Genomic DNA, 19,756 nt, shown 5'->3' with positions numbered 1-19,756 from the left:
GTTTTGGTTGTATGCTCTTGTATATACCATAACACATGAGTGTAAAAGAAAAACCGGTCTTACAAATTATAAAACCACCTTATGACATTTACTTATACGAAGAATACGTAATGACATTACATGACTTTACACGTACAAAAACGCATTGTATGCAATTATAAATTTTGTGCAAATAGCGTTTTACGTATTTAAAAACATTTTACTAATGGAAACCGACATGTGATAACAAAAAAAGAACACCAGCTTGACATCTATGGAATTACTCTCGAACAATCATTCATGACAACTATTATTTGTTTGTATATATAGTGCTAAAGACAGTGCATGTGTTTTTCGTGAATCGTATTTAACATATTTAATCTGTCTTTATCAAACATACGGTTCATGGTCTTTGTTAATTCACAGTCGTATAATGCTCGTTGTTTCCAAGGTTGTCACTCATATTTCTAGATTCGTCGGGGTCGTCGTACACATACCCTGATTCCCCACGATTGTCATTAGTATTCATTGATTCGTCAATAGTGTTTTCCTCCAGACGAATCATGTTTACATTATATCTTTCATATCCATGGTCGTCTTGCCGCGGTGCTATTGTAAAGCAACACATTATTTCAAATGCATATTGTGCATTTAACTGATAGCTATTCGAGTTTGTGTAAATAAGAAAACGTTTCACTTTGTAAATGACTCATCGGTGTTTAATTTATTTCATATTGTTATAAGATCATCGCGCATATAGCATCGCTCTATCAATAGATGAATACATATAAAATAATACCATATTTCAAGTTACCTGGTACTTCATATTGTGGTATTGACTTCTCTACACGCTTCTGGCGTACGACACAAATGACAAGAACCACGCTAACAGCAATGAGCAGGGCGCCCATGATTACAAGCCCAACAATAAATTCTGTATAACCTTTTGATTCAGGCGGAGTATTGCTTTCACATACATTGCGTCCATTTACATCTACAATCAGGATGGCGATGTTGGAAAGTTCCCTACCTGCAATGTCTTTTTGCACCTGCGAATTTCATATTCACCAGATTTAATACAAAAAGCATTATCAAAATAAATAAAAACGCAGTAGTTGTATTTAGGACACTTTCATTTCATGCATCAAATATGAATAACAATACTTCACATATTCGAGTTACAAATTCAATAAATGTTTGCAAGTTTGAAAAAAAAGATATATTTTACTAAGACTGATCTATTATCCTACCCTTATGACAAGACGAAGAGCATCGCTGGTGAAACCGGTCTCTATTACAGAGCTTAGAACTGTTACCTCTCCTGTTTCACTATTGATTTGAAAGATACCATGGATGTTGCCTGTCAGAAGGAAGAAACTGGCATTATTGATATGGTAACACAATTCACTAACCTTGAAAACTAATATAAAACTGATTATATGTCAATACCGTCAGATAAAGTATGCGGATGGCATTTGTATTTAAACGCATTAGAGTTTATAGTTTAAGACATTCTGTCTGTAAAGAATGCAGCTTTGTTTATTTTATCCCTTTTCAATATGCGCAATAATTTTTGTTTAACATCTTGGTTGTGTTTTATAAATAAGCATTTCTCTTCATTTAAAGATATGGTAAAACAATACAATATTATGTGTTAAAAAGGCTATTGCATACCTGAATCGATACTGTAAAAAAGCTTTGATCCCGACGTTGGAATTGCATCAATGGCTAACAGCCGATTTGGCTGAACCAGTAGAGCGATCTAAAATGCAACTTCTGTACGTAACTTGGCGTATTTTGTGTAACAAACTATCACTCTACCGATACACTTCTACAAATGAAGGTTACTATATTATTTGAAAAAAATGATCATATCTTATCTTGCATATATAAATAGCGAGTATCGATGTTTAAAGTATACATTATTTAAAAACCTTAACTTTAAAAAAAGCTCCATAAGCGTAACAAATGTAACATACAAGATCAAACATGTACAATTATTGTAATGACGTGTAATGATATAATGCAATATGTTCATTCCAATTAGTTTGTCCATTTGGATGTCCATGTTTGGGATTGTGTGTGCTTTTTTAATACAAAACTTTAGTTTTGAAGGAAAATATAAAATACTTTCATCCACTAAATCGGCTTATGAAAAAAGAAAACAGTGATAAAACGCACATTTTTGTACGAGTCAGTGAGTGTGGAAGTGTAAAGTGGAGCAAAGCATGCGCTGCATGGATGATCCCACACCGGCCTGAACTTGTCTACGTCGGAGTCCAGAATAGCTGTGGTCGAACAATTGTTGATTGCATCGGCTTCCTGACAATATTTGAAACGACAGTCATAGCAAGTGTTTTTAGTATACACAGATACTCATATACACTTATAAGGAACATAATTATATATTATCGTATTGTGTTATTTTCTATATTATGTCTTGATCTCAAGTAATAACTATTGATTGAAGTATTATTTCAAAGTTAAGAAACTGGGACATGACATTTGGCAGCTGTTTGAAATATTTGTCATTGAATTATCAACGAATTTCCGTTTGTTTATAGATGTATGGACGAACAGACAAACGGACATGCGGTAAATTGCGTTACTTATAAGCTCGAGAAATTTTAATTCAAGCAATGGCATCAGTAATTTCTCGCAATTTTAAATGAGACTTCATTATTTTGTCCATTATGCCGTGTGGAAACTCGGAGGAATTAGGTCTAGCAAATGTTATCAGTAAACAAAAACTGACAACAGCCTAAATGCATGTTATGTAGTATGTGTCCTTTAATGAGTCACCAAGCGTTTCTTCTTGTGAGTCGCGGTTTTCATATCAAAGATGAAAATGTTATTTGCTTCGTCTGATCTATGTGCACCTCATGGCAATACAAAACATCTTGGTCAGTTATCTCACACAGTGGCACCAAACACACATATAAAGTTTCAGTAGAAAACCTGTAGCAAATAAAATGATATGGATATGTTGCATGTATACATAAACCTAGTTTATAAGCAAACAAATCATAATTGTGCTTGAGTGCAGGTCAGAGTTATTTAACGTTTGCATTTATCTCTCACAATGCCACATAACACATTTGTACATTTTCATTCAAATACCTGTACTAGAAACAATAGTATGGTTATGTTGCACTTTAATAAAATAATTCAAATAATGTGATCATCCCAGTAAACTAAATTATCATTGTTTATCCTTATTCTCTTACTTATTAATATATTTGAATTTAACTATTTGTGAAGCAATGTCTTCATCTAAGATATCAAGGTACACAATAACAGGACCGTACCATTGCAAATAAATTATTCAGCTAAATTGATGGTAAGAGATTATGGACCTGGTCTGTGACCATGCGAGATAATCTCACGGACACATGTGATGTTTCAATCGAATACATGTAGTAGTTACAGAGTTGTAATTTTCTCATAAACCTTAACCTGACTGAACTACAAAGGGTGGCATAATCACCCTTAAAGGCTAGTTGACAAAGTAAGAAGTCTTGGTCAGTGTATATTCACAAAGATCCTGAACACAAGTGCCTCATTGTATTTCAATATCTGTAGTAAATTTTTCCTCACAACAAATAGGTTAATAATTCTGCTCAATTGCACGCCAGCGGCAAATTGTATAAATATGGATAACTTTACGCAATCCAAAAGATAACCTTTATTTGGATAAAGATAACCCAAGTCAAATACCTGGTTTATTTTTATCCAAAACGTATTCAAATTGTGCACCTGTTCAAAAAATTTTTGTTTATTCAATTGCTTATCAAAACAAGACCTCCTAAAATTTAGATACTCAAAAGTTATCCACTGGATAAAAGTTATCCATATTAATACAATTGGCTACAGATGTATGGACCTTGGTCAGTGACCTCACACAATGACCTTGGTCAGTGACCTTACACAATGACCTTGGTCAGTGACCTCGCACAATGACCTTGGTCAGTGACCTCACACAATGACCTTGGTCAGTGACCTCACACAATGACCTTGGTCAGTGACCTCACACAATGATCTTGGTCAGTGACCTAACACAATGACCTTGGTCAGTTACCTCACACAATGACCTTGGTCAGTGACCTCACACAATGACCCCAAACACACATGCGATTTCAATTGAATACCTATAGAAGAAACAGTGAGGAGATGGTGTATGTTAACACTATAAAAGAAACAGTGATATGGAGATGTTGTATGTTAACATAAACCAGAACATTACACGGATTCGGACACTGAAGCTGACAACAAATTTTGGTGAGTAGTATAGCTCAGACCATTTGGTTATTGTTTGAGCTGAAAAGACTGATACTTATATATTTAAAACAACCAAAAAATATTTTTTTAAACACTTAACCAAACTTTCTGCACAAGTGACTCATCAAAAACCACCACTCAATTGAAAAAACACAAAAAAGTAACTTAATATAAACTACAATACATGAAACTACAATAAACGCTGTTGTCATATCACACAAACAGTCACATCGTAGCATTTAGGATGAAAACAAACGATGAACTCACGATCACTTCTATGGTAACTTGGGCTCGTCTGTTTGGTACAGCTGACGATGATCCCTGTGTAGTTGTGACAAAAAATAGGTATGTGCTCTGGGCTTCATAGTTCAACTGTCGAAGCGAGCTGATGACACCAGTAGTTGGGTTCACTTTGAAGTCACTGTTAGGGGTATCCATTGTGTACGTGATAGAAGGTGTCGCATCAGCATCAAAAGCCTGAAAGCAGTCACACAGGTAAGCTTTAACTAAACAATAACACGCAATTTGTGATCATGTTGCAAAGGTCATTGAAACAGTTTTACAATTAACTTTATGCCATCTTCTGTTTGGGGTCAAAATATCGGTAATTACAAATGTATTACCAAAGAAATGTCATTAATTTTGCCACAGAGGCTTGATTTTTGTGTGTGCAAGCATCATTCTGAAGATGTAGATATTAATATACCTGGAAATGCAGATGTTAAATGTGTTTAGATTTCTTACATAGACGTTTGTCTGTATTGCACAACAAATACATCTGTAATACCTTGACTGTCAGTGGAGTAGATGTTGTTCCTTTTTGAGTTACTGTAGAAATCAGATTGTCTTGAATCGTTCCAGTATAGGACCCGTCAAATGTTGGAATGTTGTCGTCCAGTTCTAGCACATTGACTGTCACATAGGCGGTTGCAGCCAGGCTGGGAGTTCCGTTGTCACGCGCAACAGCAAGAAATGTATACTGTCTCTGCTCCTCATAGTTCAGTCCAACGGTGTTTCCGATTGCGCCAGACCCTCCATTAATACTAAACCTAAGGACCAAAACACGACAGGTTTCATTAATAAATATGTGTATGTTCACTTTCAGTTGATTTTGTGTTAGTATTTTTTATTAACCATGGGGATACTGTAGATTTAAATTGAGCATTTTAAAGCCATTTATTTCTAAGTCATACCTGGTAGGATCAAAGTTTACCAGGCTGTAAGTGATTGTGTTGCCATCTGCATCAGTAGCCTGTGAGGAATAAACACAATAAACATTACAATGATGAATTTCCTGGTAGAACGACAACATTGTACTTTATTTTTAATGTCATCCACAGATCAAATCGTTACCACTAACATTTGTTTATAGTCAGTAATCAATACATGAAAAAGGATGTGTTAATACAATAGGAACCAATGAAGACAAATAATGTAACATACCGACACTGAGGGATTGAAAGTAGCAAGTGCATTTTCATTAACGCTGTACACGTACGATGCTTGTTGGAATACAGGGGCGTTGTCATTGGCATTTAGTACATTTAAAGTGACTGTCGCTGTATCTACCTGCAAAATCAAACAGAGATGGTTCTGAGCACTTAGGGTACTGAAGAAATAATATTTTCAGCACAATTATCAGTAAAGATATACAACAAACACTTGAACACACAACAGTAAAGTAAATAATAAATAGATAATGCACTTACCCTGTTGGTAGAATCTTTAGCTACAACATTGAATATATACTGTCTCTGTGTTTCGTAGTCCAGCACTGATCTTGCTGTTCCAAAAAGCCGAATTTTTCCACTGCAGAGAAGAAAAAGATCAATTAAATAAGGAAACACAAAAAAATAACGTGTTTAAAAATGTAGGCAATTCCATCAGAGCCTGTTTCACTTGCCAGGCCTGATATGCCTTCAAAGCAGTTACTGGCATGCTTAAATATCACAGACATCTTGTGGGTGTATGGGGTGGAAATGGTGGGCAACTGCAAAATGATTTAGGAATTCTTGAAGAAAAAATGTGCACATTTATCACACGTAGTTTATTCGCAAATAAAATGGTCTGCAGATAAACAAAATGCTTATTAAGCATGGGTTTCAACACTAAACAAAACTTACGAATTTGAACTTGCGAGCTCAAATTTATCTGCAATGTTTTTTCCAACCAGACTATATGTCAATGTGGCATCCTCTGCATCTCTAGCCTGAAACGTGATAGTTAATCTATCAGTAATCATAGTCAATGTAACAGTCATCATAGTAAATGTATCAGTTATCATAGTAAATGTAACAGTAGTAGTAAATATATCAGTAATCATAGTAAATGTAACAGTAATCATAGTAAATATATAAGTAATCATAGTAAATGTAACAGTCATGTAAATATATAAGTAATCATAGTAAATGTAACAGTTAATATAGTAAATATATCAGTAATCATAGTAAATGTAACAGTAATCATAGTAAATATATCAGTAATCATAGTAAATGTAACAGTTATCATAGTAAATATATCAGTAATCATAGTAAATGTAACAGTAATCATAGTAAATATATCAGTAATCACAGTAAATGTAACATTTATCATAGTAAATATATCAGTAATCATAGTAAATGTAACAGTAATCATAATAAATATATCAGTAATCATAGTAAATGTAACAGTAATCATAGTAAATATATCAGTATTCACAGTAAATGTAACAGCAATCATAGTAAATATATCAGTAATCATAGTAAATGTATCAGTAATCATCCCTTATCATAGCAAATGTATCAGTAATCATATTAAATGAATCACTATAATCAGAATAGAGTGAATGTACTTGTGATAACAAAATACACATTAACTAATAACTCTTTTTTTAAGTGTTAATACCAGTATAAAATCTTATTCAAAAATACATACATTTTTGTTTATTTCAATCATTGCAACACTCCATTTATAACCCAAAAACAAAGTAATGGGGAAGTTTGAAAAAGAACAGAAACTTAGACTTTTATATGAATAGCAGTGTTAATGGTCCATTCATAAAAACCAAGCAGTTAACTATTTATATGTACCCACCACAACTTGGATGACAAATGTTCCACCAGGGGACGCCTCACTGATGCCGGTCTCGTAGTTTGCAGATTCAAACTTCGGGGCGTTGTTTCCAGCACTGATAACTTCTACAAGTACCACAGTGTCTGTTGTTCTGCAAAAATAATTATCACAATAGACTCATTGAGGTAATGTTGACAAAAACAAAGCACACATGTGTTTTATTACAATGTTTATCGATATGTGCTGAGATGATAACCTTCGATTAGTAGAGAGGAACAAACTTTTATTTGCTCACAGCTCACAGGATATTGCCAATTAGCAAATGAATGTCAAATTATGCAATCTGCTGGTTTCATGTTTTAAGCTGTATGAGTTGAAAACTAATATTCATGCAGAGTAATTTTCTTCTATAACAAGATATGTGTTTGTCAGAACACTATGTCCCCTTTTGCGCCACTTTAAAGTTATATATTTGACCTTTGACCTTGAAGGATGACCTTGACCTTTCACCACTCAAAATGTGCAGCTCCATGAGATACACATGCATGCCAAATATCAATTTGCTATCTTCAATATTGCAAAAGTTATTGCAAATGTTAAAGTTGGGGCAAACAAACAAACAAACACACAAACAAACCAACCAACAGACAGGGCAAAAACAATATGTCCCCCACTATAGTGGTGGGGGACATAGAAATATGTAACATTATACGTTACATTTATACTGAATGTTTTCTTACGAAACAATATGTTCACTAAACACTACTAAGTACCTTGTATTCTGGTTAGTGTTTGCGGGATTGTCAGTTGCACGAAGTGATACAGCAAACACAAGCCCTGCGCTGACCGGGCCAGTCAGGTAGAGGCCATCATCTCTCAAGGCAAGTCTATTCAGCACCTCGGCCTGAGTGAGTGAACCAGATCTCACTGTCACCGACTGGATAGCCACGGTCACTGCAGGGTTACTATTGAGATCCACGTCACCCAGTGGGCGGAAGGCCTGGAACCAATGATCAAAAGAGACGCTATGACTGCTAATTATTGCAATAGTGAAGCTTCTGAATTTAACTTGTTGTTCTTCAAATTAAAAAGGGTAATGGTATACAAAACACAACATTTCTCACAATGCCATCAATATGCATGATTAAAAATCTAATAATTTAAAAATAAAACTTTTCAACAATAACGTAGAAAAAAACATGTACGTCTTCATGTTGTTCTTTAGAGTTAGCTGAACCAGATCTTAGCAGAATCAAAATAGTGCATAATCTTGTTATTTTACTTTAACAACAGGTTTTTCACATCAAACAGGCATCATATGTTGTTGAATAAAACGCAATGGTGACATACATTGGTAAGGAGATTGTTGTTAATGGTATAGTCCCCTTCTAGCTTCTGAACTTGCAAATTATTCCCACTGAAAGTTGGGTCGTTGTCGTTGACATCAAGGACAGTCACCTGGACCTGCTGGTCACTAGAACGTGCACCGGTAGGAACGTTCTCAGTCACACGCAGCTACGTGAAAGGGAAAACATACAGTATTAGTGGTTGTAATTAGATAAAAAGCATTTTATTTAAAGGTTGTATGTCAAAGCCTTATAAAGATATCACGTTGAAACAAATAGTCTACAGAATTAACAACCTACCAAACTAATAGAAATGGGCAAAGAAATATATCTTTATTTCTTCACAAGGGGGCATCTTAATTTGTAATGTAAAGAGATTCTACCAACAGGGTAAAACATACTTTACAATCAGCAATCAACAAGTTTTTTATGGCCAAACTTGACCTTTTACTTCTTAGTGTGACCTTGACCTTTGAGGAAGGGAGAAATGGTAGACAAGCCACACGTGACCATTTGCGATAAAGTTATTAAAATTGCACAATGAACAAAAAAGTTTAAGACAGGAAAACCTTTTATTTGCCTTTAACCGCAAGTGACCTTAACTTTTGAGGTAAAGAGACAGAATGATGTTTTAAGCCACTTTTCTTCCTATGATGGTTAACATTTGTTTCAACTTATTTAAAAATCAATAAAACAATGGAAACGTTATGGTTAAGACAAATACACAGACAGACAGTGCAACTGCTATCATCAGCCTTGTTTGAAGGGGGGCATTAATATACATCAAATAACTTTTGATGTGATAATATTATTATATATTATATCATATAAGGTAGTAAATATTATATTCAGGTAGTAAAACCACCTAACTACCAAGTTCTTTGTTTACTGATATGGTCTATATTATTCACACTCACTGTGAACGTGTATAATGTCTGTGATTCCCTGTCCAGAACCTGTGTTGAGTAGATTGTGGCAATGTTGGCACCACTGGTTTGGACGGCAAACGGAACTGCCTCTAGAATTGTGTAGATGTAGCTCTGGTTGTCACTTGCGATCTACAATTAATCAATAAACATTAACAATCAAACACAATGTTTAAATGTCAGCTATTTTTCAAACCACTTACCGTATTGCACTAAACACATTTGTTGTTTTTGTCCTTCAGCAGAATTAAGAGAAGGTACCTTTTAAAGACACCGAGTTTATATAGAGAACATGTTAACATGCATAGCAACAGATAACAATGCTTGAGAAAGTATTTTAGTAAGAAAGTCAGTTAACTATGTATGTTTAAATTTCAATCCTTGCATTGTGGATGTTTGACAATTTTGACAACAAAATAGTAAGAGTAAAAACACCATACCACATCAGGATCAGTGACAATTATTTGGAAAGCCGATGGACTTGACGAAGTTTGTGTTGCGCGAACAGTTTCTCCAATAGTGTTTCTCTCATATATGTATCCATTGAAACTACCGGTGTTCGTGGAAATTTGAGGGGGATTCTGGTTGTTGGCTTGAACAGTAAATTGTATTTCAGCCGTTCTAAACTTTGTTGGATCATTTATTTGGGAAGCCTGCAAGATTAAACATAAATGTAAACAGAAAATACTGGGATTGGAAGATATCTTTACCTATAATATATGAGACATTTGAATTATGAATAATTTTATAACAGAAAGATTAATAGCATGATTTTTCCTCCATATATGAGGTAGTGAAAATGAACTTTGTTGATTCAAGATTATAAATACAGGTCAGTACAAACAACAACCTTGAATAAATATACATATATGTAACTATTATTTATAAGGTGCAGGAATTATAAAAAAATTAAACAAGAGAGTTAACATGTATTGCCTTAGTCCTCCATTAATGAAGTATTCAAATCCCAACAATTGAAAGTATTGTATAACGACCGTCCTTACAACAATAAATATATATTCATAAATAAGAATCTTACCCGAAGAAATAGCTTCAGCAAAGTGACTTCATTTCTGCCAATGACCTGAGTCTGGGTCACTGTTGCCGTGTAGATATCCCTACCAGCAAGGTTGGTGTCAGTACCAGCAGAAGACGTGGATACAGTGAATCTGTTGGCAAAGCCACTTGGAGTGCCTGAAATATTATGGACAATTACAAAGGACTCAGGTACATGCTAAACACAACAGAAACATCGTTCATTAACACCATCTTTTATCCAAAGAAAACACATCCATGCATAAACAAGAGATGTTTGTAAAACATGCATGCCTTATATAACCTAAGCACGTCCCAATAACCTAAGTGATCATGTCTTACCCTAATTGACCAATAAGAACTTACTGCCAACTATGGAGAACTGGATTTGAGCATTCAGTCGATCCATATCGAAGGCACGGATTGACCCCGTCGCTGTTTCAGAGCCTGTCACCGTGGAGATAAATGTCAAAGCTCCAGCCTTAAAAACAACAAAACAATAGTGTCTGAATATACTCATTTGTTTTCACTTTCTACGTGATTGTTATAATTTATAAATGCATGCTGCTAAAAATGGCTTCAAAAAATGTAGCTTAAACTTACACATAAGGTCCAATTATGTCAACTCATTCAACATTTAAACCGCTGATCTGCGATTATTAAACTACGGAACATGAAAATCCTGTGAAATTCTGTTGGTCTAAACAAATAAGTTTATATATGTATTCACAACTATTTACCTCTTACAGAGTGACAATGAAAAAGTGTACAGAATCTATCTATTTTTGTTTTTTAAGCTTTTAAATTAAGAGCTGACATATATTATCAATAGTTTCTCTCCATGCACTTACATTTATTTATCTCTTAAATATAAAAATACAAAATACGATAAAGTGTATACAAATTTTTTGTATGAAACAAATTTTTTTCTATTAAAACTTTCATCTAGGTTCAGGTTGTATACAAATTTTGTATTAAGACTTTCTTCTAGGTTCTGTTAAAAACTCTGTACGTCATTGACATGATCTGTGTATATACTTTGTTGTAATATGTGTGGACTCAAGGGCTTAAAGCCTAATGTATGTTGAAATAAACTCTATAAAAATCTATAAAAAAAATTAAATAAATGATAATACACTTTGCATGAAGATAAAGTCTAATAGTAATTTAGGAGTTTAAACAACAGGATTGCATTCTTCATAACCACAAAAGAAGTTTTAAACATATCATTACCACCACTCCATTAGTAAGAGTGCTCCTGTAGACGGCAGCCTCACAGGAAGTGCCCAGACCAGAGACAGTGAAGCATCCAGGGAAGTAAAATGTGGGAGGCAGGTCATCACTGTCCTCAACTGTCACTGTCAGTGTTGTGGTTGTTGTCAGTTGAACAGCGCTATTTGCATTGTTGTCCTGAGAATAAAATTAAAAACATATTATGATAGGTAGGAGCACAAAAAACAACAAGGTATTACAATGTTATAATAACAGTATGAATATAAGCTTTTCAATATCCTGCTTACCCTTGCATGTATCACCAGATTGAAGTTGGTAGCAGAATTTGCATAGAGAGCTTCGTAGTCCAGGGCTCGAACCAAGTTCACATAGCCAAGATCATCATTAGGCATGTCAAAGTAGGAAAGTCCATTCTGAAATATTTACAAGATTATGTTTTATTCCACAAATAAATGTGTTTAATTCAGAACACTATAATGTCAAATTTAAAGCCGTGTATATGAACTATTTATGATAAGCAGGTTAGACAATGTAAAGGTTTCTGAAAGATAAGGAGAAACAAAGTTTCAATACTTCGTATAAAAAAAGCGTTTTGTGAAAGACTCGTTTACTTACATATAAAGCACCAGATGCAATCGTGAATCGAATTTCCTTGTTCTTGTTGGTGTCTCTGTCTGTGGCTATGATGTTGTCGAACACAGTGTTGGAGATGGGAAGAGCCTGAACATACAAACATTTAGATATGATTACTTTACATGAATAAATGATGCAACTTTATCTATATGAAGTGTATTTCCTAAAAGCAAGTCCAAGTAAGGAAAGTTGGAATGTACACTTTTTATATCAAACATGCCGATTTAAGAACAAACAATATGGAACCAATACAAACAAATCTTTCTCAATACATACCTCTTTAATATTCACTGAATATGGTGCGTTGGTAAACACTGGAGCATTGTCGTTAGCATCATCAACCAGGATTTTCATCTCAAACTTTTGCTGCAATAACATTTTCATGTTGATACATTCTGCACGCAACTTCTCAATTAAATGTTAAATGCATACAAATCTACTTACAAGAACAATTATTGAAGGCAGTATGCAGCCTAAGAACATAGAAAATATTATGTTGATTCATAATTATACACTATAAGAAGAACTTAAAATTCTAAACAATCACATGTATAACAATGAAAATCAAAGAAAACTCCTAAAAAACGCAAAATCTAATTATGGTAAAATAAAATCCAATAAGTCGATACAACAAAAAGTTCAGAGGAATGATGGTTTATTCATAATTGGGCTCTTGATTGAGACCAGTAATAGAGATCAGTGGGTCTACTTACTGTAAATGTACTTGTGCCTGATGCGTAGGTACAATCAAAGTTGAGAGAAATGATGGACAAGTCATCTTTGGGCTCTGGATTGGGACCCTGAAAATATCATTAAATCATAATATTTAGATGAATAATTATAACAACATCTTCATTATATATTCCTTTTTTTTATTACATATCAAATGTATATGAAACTCCAATATAAGTACTGATTAAATGATTGTATGCAAAATTTATAAATCTTCACAGACCAGTTAATTCTGTTAAAATCAGGAATGTTATTTAAAAGAGCCGGCTAGGTATGACAATTGCCAAAGACTTCAAAGGGCCGTCATTCTTAAATCTTACTCAGACTTAATTAAAATGAACTAAATGTTTAACCGTTTTTGCATTTATATATTTATTTTACCATCCCAATGAACTGTTAAGTGTTATATCTCCTGTGATATTTATAATAAATACAACCTGATGTATATTTTACTCACATCTCGGTCAATTGATGCGGTAACCAACAGCTCGTTGTATCCAGTGTTAGGATTCTGAAAGATGCTGAGACCATAATTATCGACTGTGGTCTGGTCAGCAGAATTGGGATATAGGAATTGCTGAATCTGACCATGGATGGGGATTATAACAGACTGGGATTTACTGACCCTGTTATCTGAAATCCAGTAAAATAAATAAATTAACTCTTAAAATGATTAATATTACACTGAGATTATTTACAAATTTACAAAAAGAAGTTATCCTGGCAAGTACATCATTTTAAAATAATGTTAACTGAAATCTTTCAATCTGTTGGATACCTATGGAAATAGTAAAGAAATGCATTATATCAAACTATCTAATTAAGCATTGTACATACCTGTTTCCTGAATATTCACTTGGAATGTGTTTGTGGTCAAAATAGCACCAGTAGTCAAGTCATAAAGTTTACCTGTAATATGAATGAATGAAATCTGTTTATTCTACTGAAAGATAATGTTTTATTCCAAATGTACTCAATAGAAAATATTATTTTTCCATGGACCACTCAACACTTCGTTTTTATTTTATAGCGTTTTTTTTTACATTTTTAGGGATTTAAGTTTTTAAGGTACTTCATTTGATCACAGATATCTCATTCTTTAAATTTGCTGTTGACATTAAATTTTAACATATGAACTAATCAGATATTATTTGAGCATAAGCTGTATATTCCATAATAAATGCCCTAACCATGAAACAAATAAAACATATATTTCCATGCCTAATTAATGCTTTATCTTAAAATACTATATACAAATGTCTTATTTATGTTGCATTACGCTAGACAACTCAACAGGAATTACCAGTAATGCTTAACATATATCTGTTGACATAATGAGAAACACTGTCCAATCATCATGTTTTTCTTATGGTGTTGTATGCCATAAATTTGACTCAAAATAAATGCCCAATAAGGAAAATGTAATGCCCCAGGTGTTGTCTATTAGAAATAAACAGAAATTACATTTAGAAAAAGATTTTCAACAAAATAGACAGAAACCATATATCACCAATGCCAATCTTAGACCAATGAAGAGCCATAACTAAACAATTCATTTTTTTGATCTGAGGTTACAAAATGTATAATGACATGAACAGTTGAAGGATTTAAATAATCATTAAAAAACAGCTTGTTAAACATGTATATATCTCTAAAACATATCTTATATTTTCAAAAAACACTTACATGTATTCACATTGTCAGGTTTAACCTGCTGTCCATTGACAGCCACACTGCACCATATAAGCCAAATGAGGCTTATCAGCAGTGTATTTGAGGGCACTGTCATCTTCAAGTCACAAATACCCTTCATAACCACCTGTAAATTACTATGTGTATTAAACCATTAGTTGAATTACATTCCTACAATTTGTTTTCATATATACGACTTATAAACGTTTGATGTTTGGTGTGACTCGTTTTATATCTATGTTTAATATTCTATTCATTAGATCAGTGATAATGCCCATACACAATACATTGAGTTCATCCACTAGATTACATCTATTACCGAATAGCGTTTCTACAGTTTGAACAGTAACAGCAAACAATTTCAAAATGCTTACAAACGGCATGGTTGATCGATTCTTCTCTTGCGTTCTTTGTAAAATATGTATGGGTATAAATTTGCGATGTTCAGCCAGCTCGTGTATCTGTTTATGCGGTTAAGTTTAAAGCTAACTACTTACTTTTGTCACTGGGAACGTATTGGTGATCTGAATAGCCTCAGTAGTGAGTCACTCAAGTAAGTGACTGACGACATACAGTTAACCTCTTATATGTTGAAACTGTTAATGCCTCAATCGTTTGTGTACGGTTTTATTTCAAACTTTTGCCTGAAATGGACTTGTTTACAGATTCACACATATTGTAACAAAATGTTAATCTATCTATAAAGCATGTATGCATTATGTTCATATAAACAAATAAACACTCAAGATTTATAAACATTTCTGAACGCGTTTAAAATGCGATATTCTGTTTATTAAATACACTGTGGTGCAGTGGAACCGCTTTAAATTTGCTCCTTTAAGTCCTGGATTGATGGGTTTTTTATATAAATTATGAGCTATTTCAAATATTTTAGCAATGAAATTACATATTTGTAATAACGTTTTTTCAAACATTCGAAAAAAATCTAAACAAGTTCCTTTTATTAATTACAGACTAAACGTGATTTATTTTTTAAAATACACCTACTAAATTACAAATTATATTTTGAAATAAATTGATCATTTCTGGTATCTAACGCTTTTTTGAGAATTGTGGGCAGATGTCTTTAATAAGATACTTTAATAATACACGTCCATTTTCCTTTCATACAATTACCCGTAAATGTTTTACAAATACAAAATAATATGTAATTTCATGTTTGAAGTGTATCTGCCAGTGGTTGATATTAAAATTGTTTTCTAATTAACTTTAGAAACGGCATTTTTTCAATATGCACTATAATTCGCATCAGTCACAATAACTAAACATTACATATTGACATATAATGACATTAATATACCAAAATATATTTTTAATATTTGGGTTTTTACTTACCTTTTTTAAATACCTCATCATAGCATAACGTATGTTATTAATCTCTCTTAAACCTTGCACGAACTACGTGTTATATCGCCTTATTTTGTTTGTTTGTTTTTTCATCCCGAACGGTTACTCGTTATAAATCGACTATCTCCGGAATTCTCCGTAAGATAGATCTTAGAGTGCCGATTTGTTGAGAAATGGCACTTCAGACAGTGAGGGTGTGTATGTAATCAATAGTTTTTAACATCTTGTGCGACAACAATGGCAAGTTTTTCATTGAAATCTGTACATATTGGCTGCGTTTAGGGAAAACGGGGCTTAATGCATGTCAAATAAGTGGTGTCCTGTGCACACTGATTAGCCTGTGCAGTGCGCACAAGCTAATCAAGGACGAAACTTTCTGATTTTATGGTGATTTTCGTTTAAAGAGAGTCTCTGGTATTGGGATGACAAATAATGCATATGCATTAAGCCCTGTTTTCCCAAAATGAAGCTTAAATTATCTTTTCTATTAATGATTTGGAAAAAAAGTGAGAATTACTTCAAAGTTGTAAAAGTGTACTTGTGTGTCTTATTTAGACAATCGGGAGCATTTCATCACCATGGGAAAGGTGTAATAAAACAAGGAAAAGAGCACTTTAGATAGCTTTCTTGTAGACCCGCCATATCCTTATTAGATTATAAAGATTTTATTGAGAAGAAGTCTTAACTGCTGCGAGGTAAAAGAACATTTGCAAAACGCTGTAAGATAAACGATGAATCTACGGAATACCGTAAGCACCATCGTGGTTGCACATTAAAATCTGGAGGGCGACGATGCGATAGTGCGATAGTACGATGGCGACAATGCGATAGTACGATGGCGACAATGCGAAAGTACGATGGCGACAATGCGACAACGCGATAGTAGGATGGTTACAATGCGAAAGTACGATGGCGACAATGCAACAACGCGATAGTGCGATATAGAAAATGCGATAGTCATATCGTACTGTCGCCATCGTATCATCGCATTGTCGCTATCGTACTATCGCATTGTCGCCATCCTACTATCGCGTTGTCGTACTGTCGTCATCGTATTATCGCTTTGTCGCCATCGTACTATCGCACTGTCGCCATCGAATTGTCGGATTGTCGCCATCGCATTATCGCACTGTCGCATTGTCGCCATCGTTCTATCGTACTGTCGCCATCGTATTGTCGCAGTGTCGTTATCGTATTATCGCACTATCGCATTGTCGCCATCGTACTATCGCATTGTCGCCATCGTATTGTCGCACTGTCGCTATCGTACTATCGCATTGTCGCCATCGTACTATCGCGTTGTCGTATTGTCGCCATCGTACTATCGCATTGTCGCCATCGTACTATCACGTTGTCGCCATCGTAGTATCGCTTTGTGGCATTGACGCCATCGTACTATCGCATTGTCGCCATCGTACTATCGCATTGTCGCCCTCTGGATTTAAATGTGTAACCACGATGGCCCTAACGGTATTCCGTATAAATCGGTCAAAAAATAAGATTTAGTGGAAAGCTAAGAATAATATTCGATAATCTCGTGTTAGCATTGCAATCGCAGTGTTCTTAGAAATATTCATATATATGTTTGACAATTTTATTCAAATGAATTAAGAATTATCTTGATTTCGTCATTAAGAACTGTCGTCACAATACAGAAGGCACGACCGAACAGTGTTGAAAACACAATAACGTGTTTTAAATGTAAATATAAAAAAACAAGACATTATAACTACCTACATGTATATTTATATGGTTCGTTTTTTACATTAACGACAAACCTTGCTAATTTACTTGTATGCCCTCTTTACAAGCGTTAATTGTAGATTCCATTATTCATCTTGTTATAGTATTTATAAATTGAACAGATCTAGAAAGATTTATGTGGACCGCTTTATAAATAAAGTGTAAATCAATCTCATTTATTAATAAAGTGCTTTTCAAGTAAACGTTTGCCTTCATTTTAAGTAAATAATCCAGATTAGTATGGTTCGCTTGTAGATAAAATAATGGCATGGTGTTAAGTCAACAGACATCGCGTGTGCACTAATATATGCGCACTATTGCCAGAAACTTGAGTCCAAAATTAAATCAACAACAGTGGCATAGAAAAAAGATATAACGAAGATGAGAGTACTTAATTAATACAATACCAGAGGACAAAGGGTCGCCATGAGTTTAGTTGTTCGCTTGCGGACAACTTGGGTTTGTGGTATGCGTTGCAAGTAGGTCTGCTTTCAACTACGCTAAGAACCATGACCGCCGCATCTGCCTGTTTATACTTCACCACTGGTACACTGAAGACAGTGAGTGTGTGTATGTAATCAATAGTGTTTAACAGCTTCTGCGACAAAATAGGCCAGTTTTTTATTGAAATCTGTACATATCGGCTGCTTTAAGGGAAAACGGGGCTTAATGCATGTCAAATAAGTGGTGTCTCAGTTAAGCGTGTGTACACTTATTAGTCTGTGACATGCGCACAAGCTTATTAAGGACGACACTTTCTGTTTGTATTGTGTTTTTCGTTTCAAGAGAGTCTCTTGTACTGGGATGACAATTAATGCATATGCATAAAGCCCTGTTTTCCCAAAATGTAGCTTAAATGATCTTTTCTATTAATGATATGAAAAAAAAGATAAAAATGATTATAACTTAAAAGTAACCTCGCTGACAAGGCAAATAAACAAAATCAATTTTAAATCAAATAAACAACCAATGAGTTCTAAAGTTTTACCTTGTGACATTTTTTAGTAAACATCTAAAAGGGACCTTTTCACAGTTTGTCATTAAATGCTTAATATTGATAAATGTAAACATTGGATCTTAAAAGCTCCATTAAAAAAACAAGAATAAAATTATAGAAACAAAAAAAGTTACCCTCAACTTGGCTCGAACCACTGACCCCTGGAATAAAAGTCTATCATTTAGACCACTCGGCCATCCGTGCTCATACAATGGAAGATGTATTTTATACTTTATATAAGCAATCCTCGTAGTATGCAAAAATATAACGACAACAACAGAGCTCTCTAACTTATTAAATCGTTTAATTATGTCAATTTACCAAAACGTGTAAAGGTCCCTTGAATGTCTTCAGACTTGCAGATTGAATGAGTTCAATACACTGTCAGATCTTACATCATGAATAACTTACAGGTTTAGTGGTTGTCTGTTAGCCTTGGGCCAGTAGATTTAAGCCCAGGAAACTCAATTAAAAGTTGGTTACAGAAAATCCTGTGCTCGACCAGCATTTATTTTTAGAATAAGCCGTTGAACCAGTCAGCCAATCAAAGTTGAGCTTACAAACGGACGACATAAGCTACCTCAACGGAAACGAAATAGACCTGACAATAACTTTAAAAAAATGAAACGAACTCATAATCTTTGTTTTAATCAATTAGTATTAAATATCATCCTTTTTTGTAGTTGAAATTAATGTATGTTTTTATTTATTTATTGTCAAATCGTTTTTCGTTATTCACCTCG

At 34.0% G+C, this 19,756-nt stretch overlaps 1 protein-coding gene and 2 long non-coding RNA genes across 3 annotated transcripts; all 3 read right to left on the bottom strand.

Annotated features, from left to right (window-relative positions):
* Positions 1-1,227: 1,227 nt before the first annotated feature.
* Positions 1,228-2,470, bottom strand: LOC127866346 (uncharacterized). The gene is made up of 3 exons (XR_008042964.1): positions 2,161-2,470; positions 1,654-1,741; positions 1,228-1,339 (listed from the first exon to the last, which is right to left on the bottom strand). It is a non-coding gene; the product is annotated as an uncharacterized LOC127866346 (long non-coding RNA).
* A 2,579-nt stretch (positions 2,471-5,049) lies between these two features.
* LOC127866345 (uncharacterized) lies at positions 5,050-6,066 on the bottom strand. The gene is made up of 4 exons (XR_008042963.1): positions 5,967-6,066; positions 5,701-5,826; positions 5,451-5,509; positions 5,050-5,306 (listed from the first exon to the last, which is right to left on the bottom strand). It is a non-coding gene; the product is annotated as an uncharacterized LOC127866345 (long non-coding RNA).
* Positions 6,067-6,376: 310 nt separating this feature from the next.
* Positions 6,377-15,101, bottom strand: LOC127869619 (cadherin-99C-like). The gene is made up of 16 exons (XM_052412275.1): positions 14,900-15,101; positions 14,051-14,122; positions 13,671-13,846; positions 13,195-13,281; positions 12,758-12,847; positions 12,464-12,568; positions 12,136-12,261; positions 11,849-12,025; positions 10,982-11,096; positions 10,620-10,774; positions 10,021-10,233; positions 9,572-9,712; positions 8,659-8,823; positions 8,082-8,308; positions 7,330-7,459; positions 6,377-6,466 (listed from the first exon to the last, which is right to left on the bottom strand). Exons 1-16 carry the CDS (start codon positions 15,024-15,026, stop codon positions 6,377-6,379), a joined length of 2,196 nt encoding a protein of 731 aa, XP_052268235.1. The 5' UTR covers positions 15,027-15,101.
* Positions 15,102-19,756: the final 4,655 nt, after the last annotated feature.

This window comes from Dreissena polymorpha, chromosome 2 (assembly GCF_020536995.1).
Source record: "Dreissena polymorpha isolate Duluth1 chromosome 2, UMN_Dpol_1.0, whole genome shotgun sequence".
NCBI classification, from domain to species: Eukaryota; Metazoa; Mollusca; class Bivalvia; order Myida; family Dreissenidae; genus Dreissena; species Dreissena polymorpha.
Note: the sequence above shows the minus strand (reverse complement) of the source record. Positions and strands in the feature narration are given on the sequence as shown.

What these genes read in the sequence shown, in the direction of transcription:
- LOC127869619 (XM_052412275.1), bottom strand. Translation starts at nt 15,026, where the DNA reads ATGAAGGGTATTTGTGACTTGAAGATGACAGTGCCCTCAAATACACTG. An exon ending in ATTCAGTGAATATTAAAGAG is followed by an intron (nt 12,569 to 12,757) that starts GTATGTATTGAG and finishes TTGTATGTTCAG; the next exon opens with GCTCTTCCCATCTCCAACAC. An exon ending in TTGCATCTGGTGCTTTATAT is followed by an intron (nt 12,262 to 12,463) that starts GTAAGTAAACGA and finishes TAAATATTTCAG; the next exon opens with AATGGACTTTCCTACTTTGA.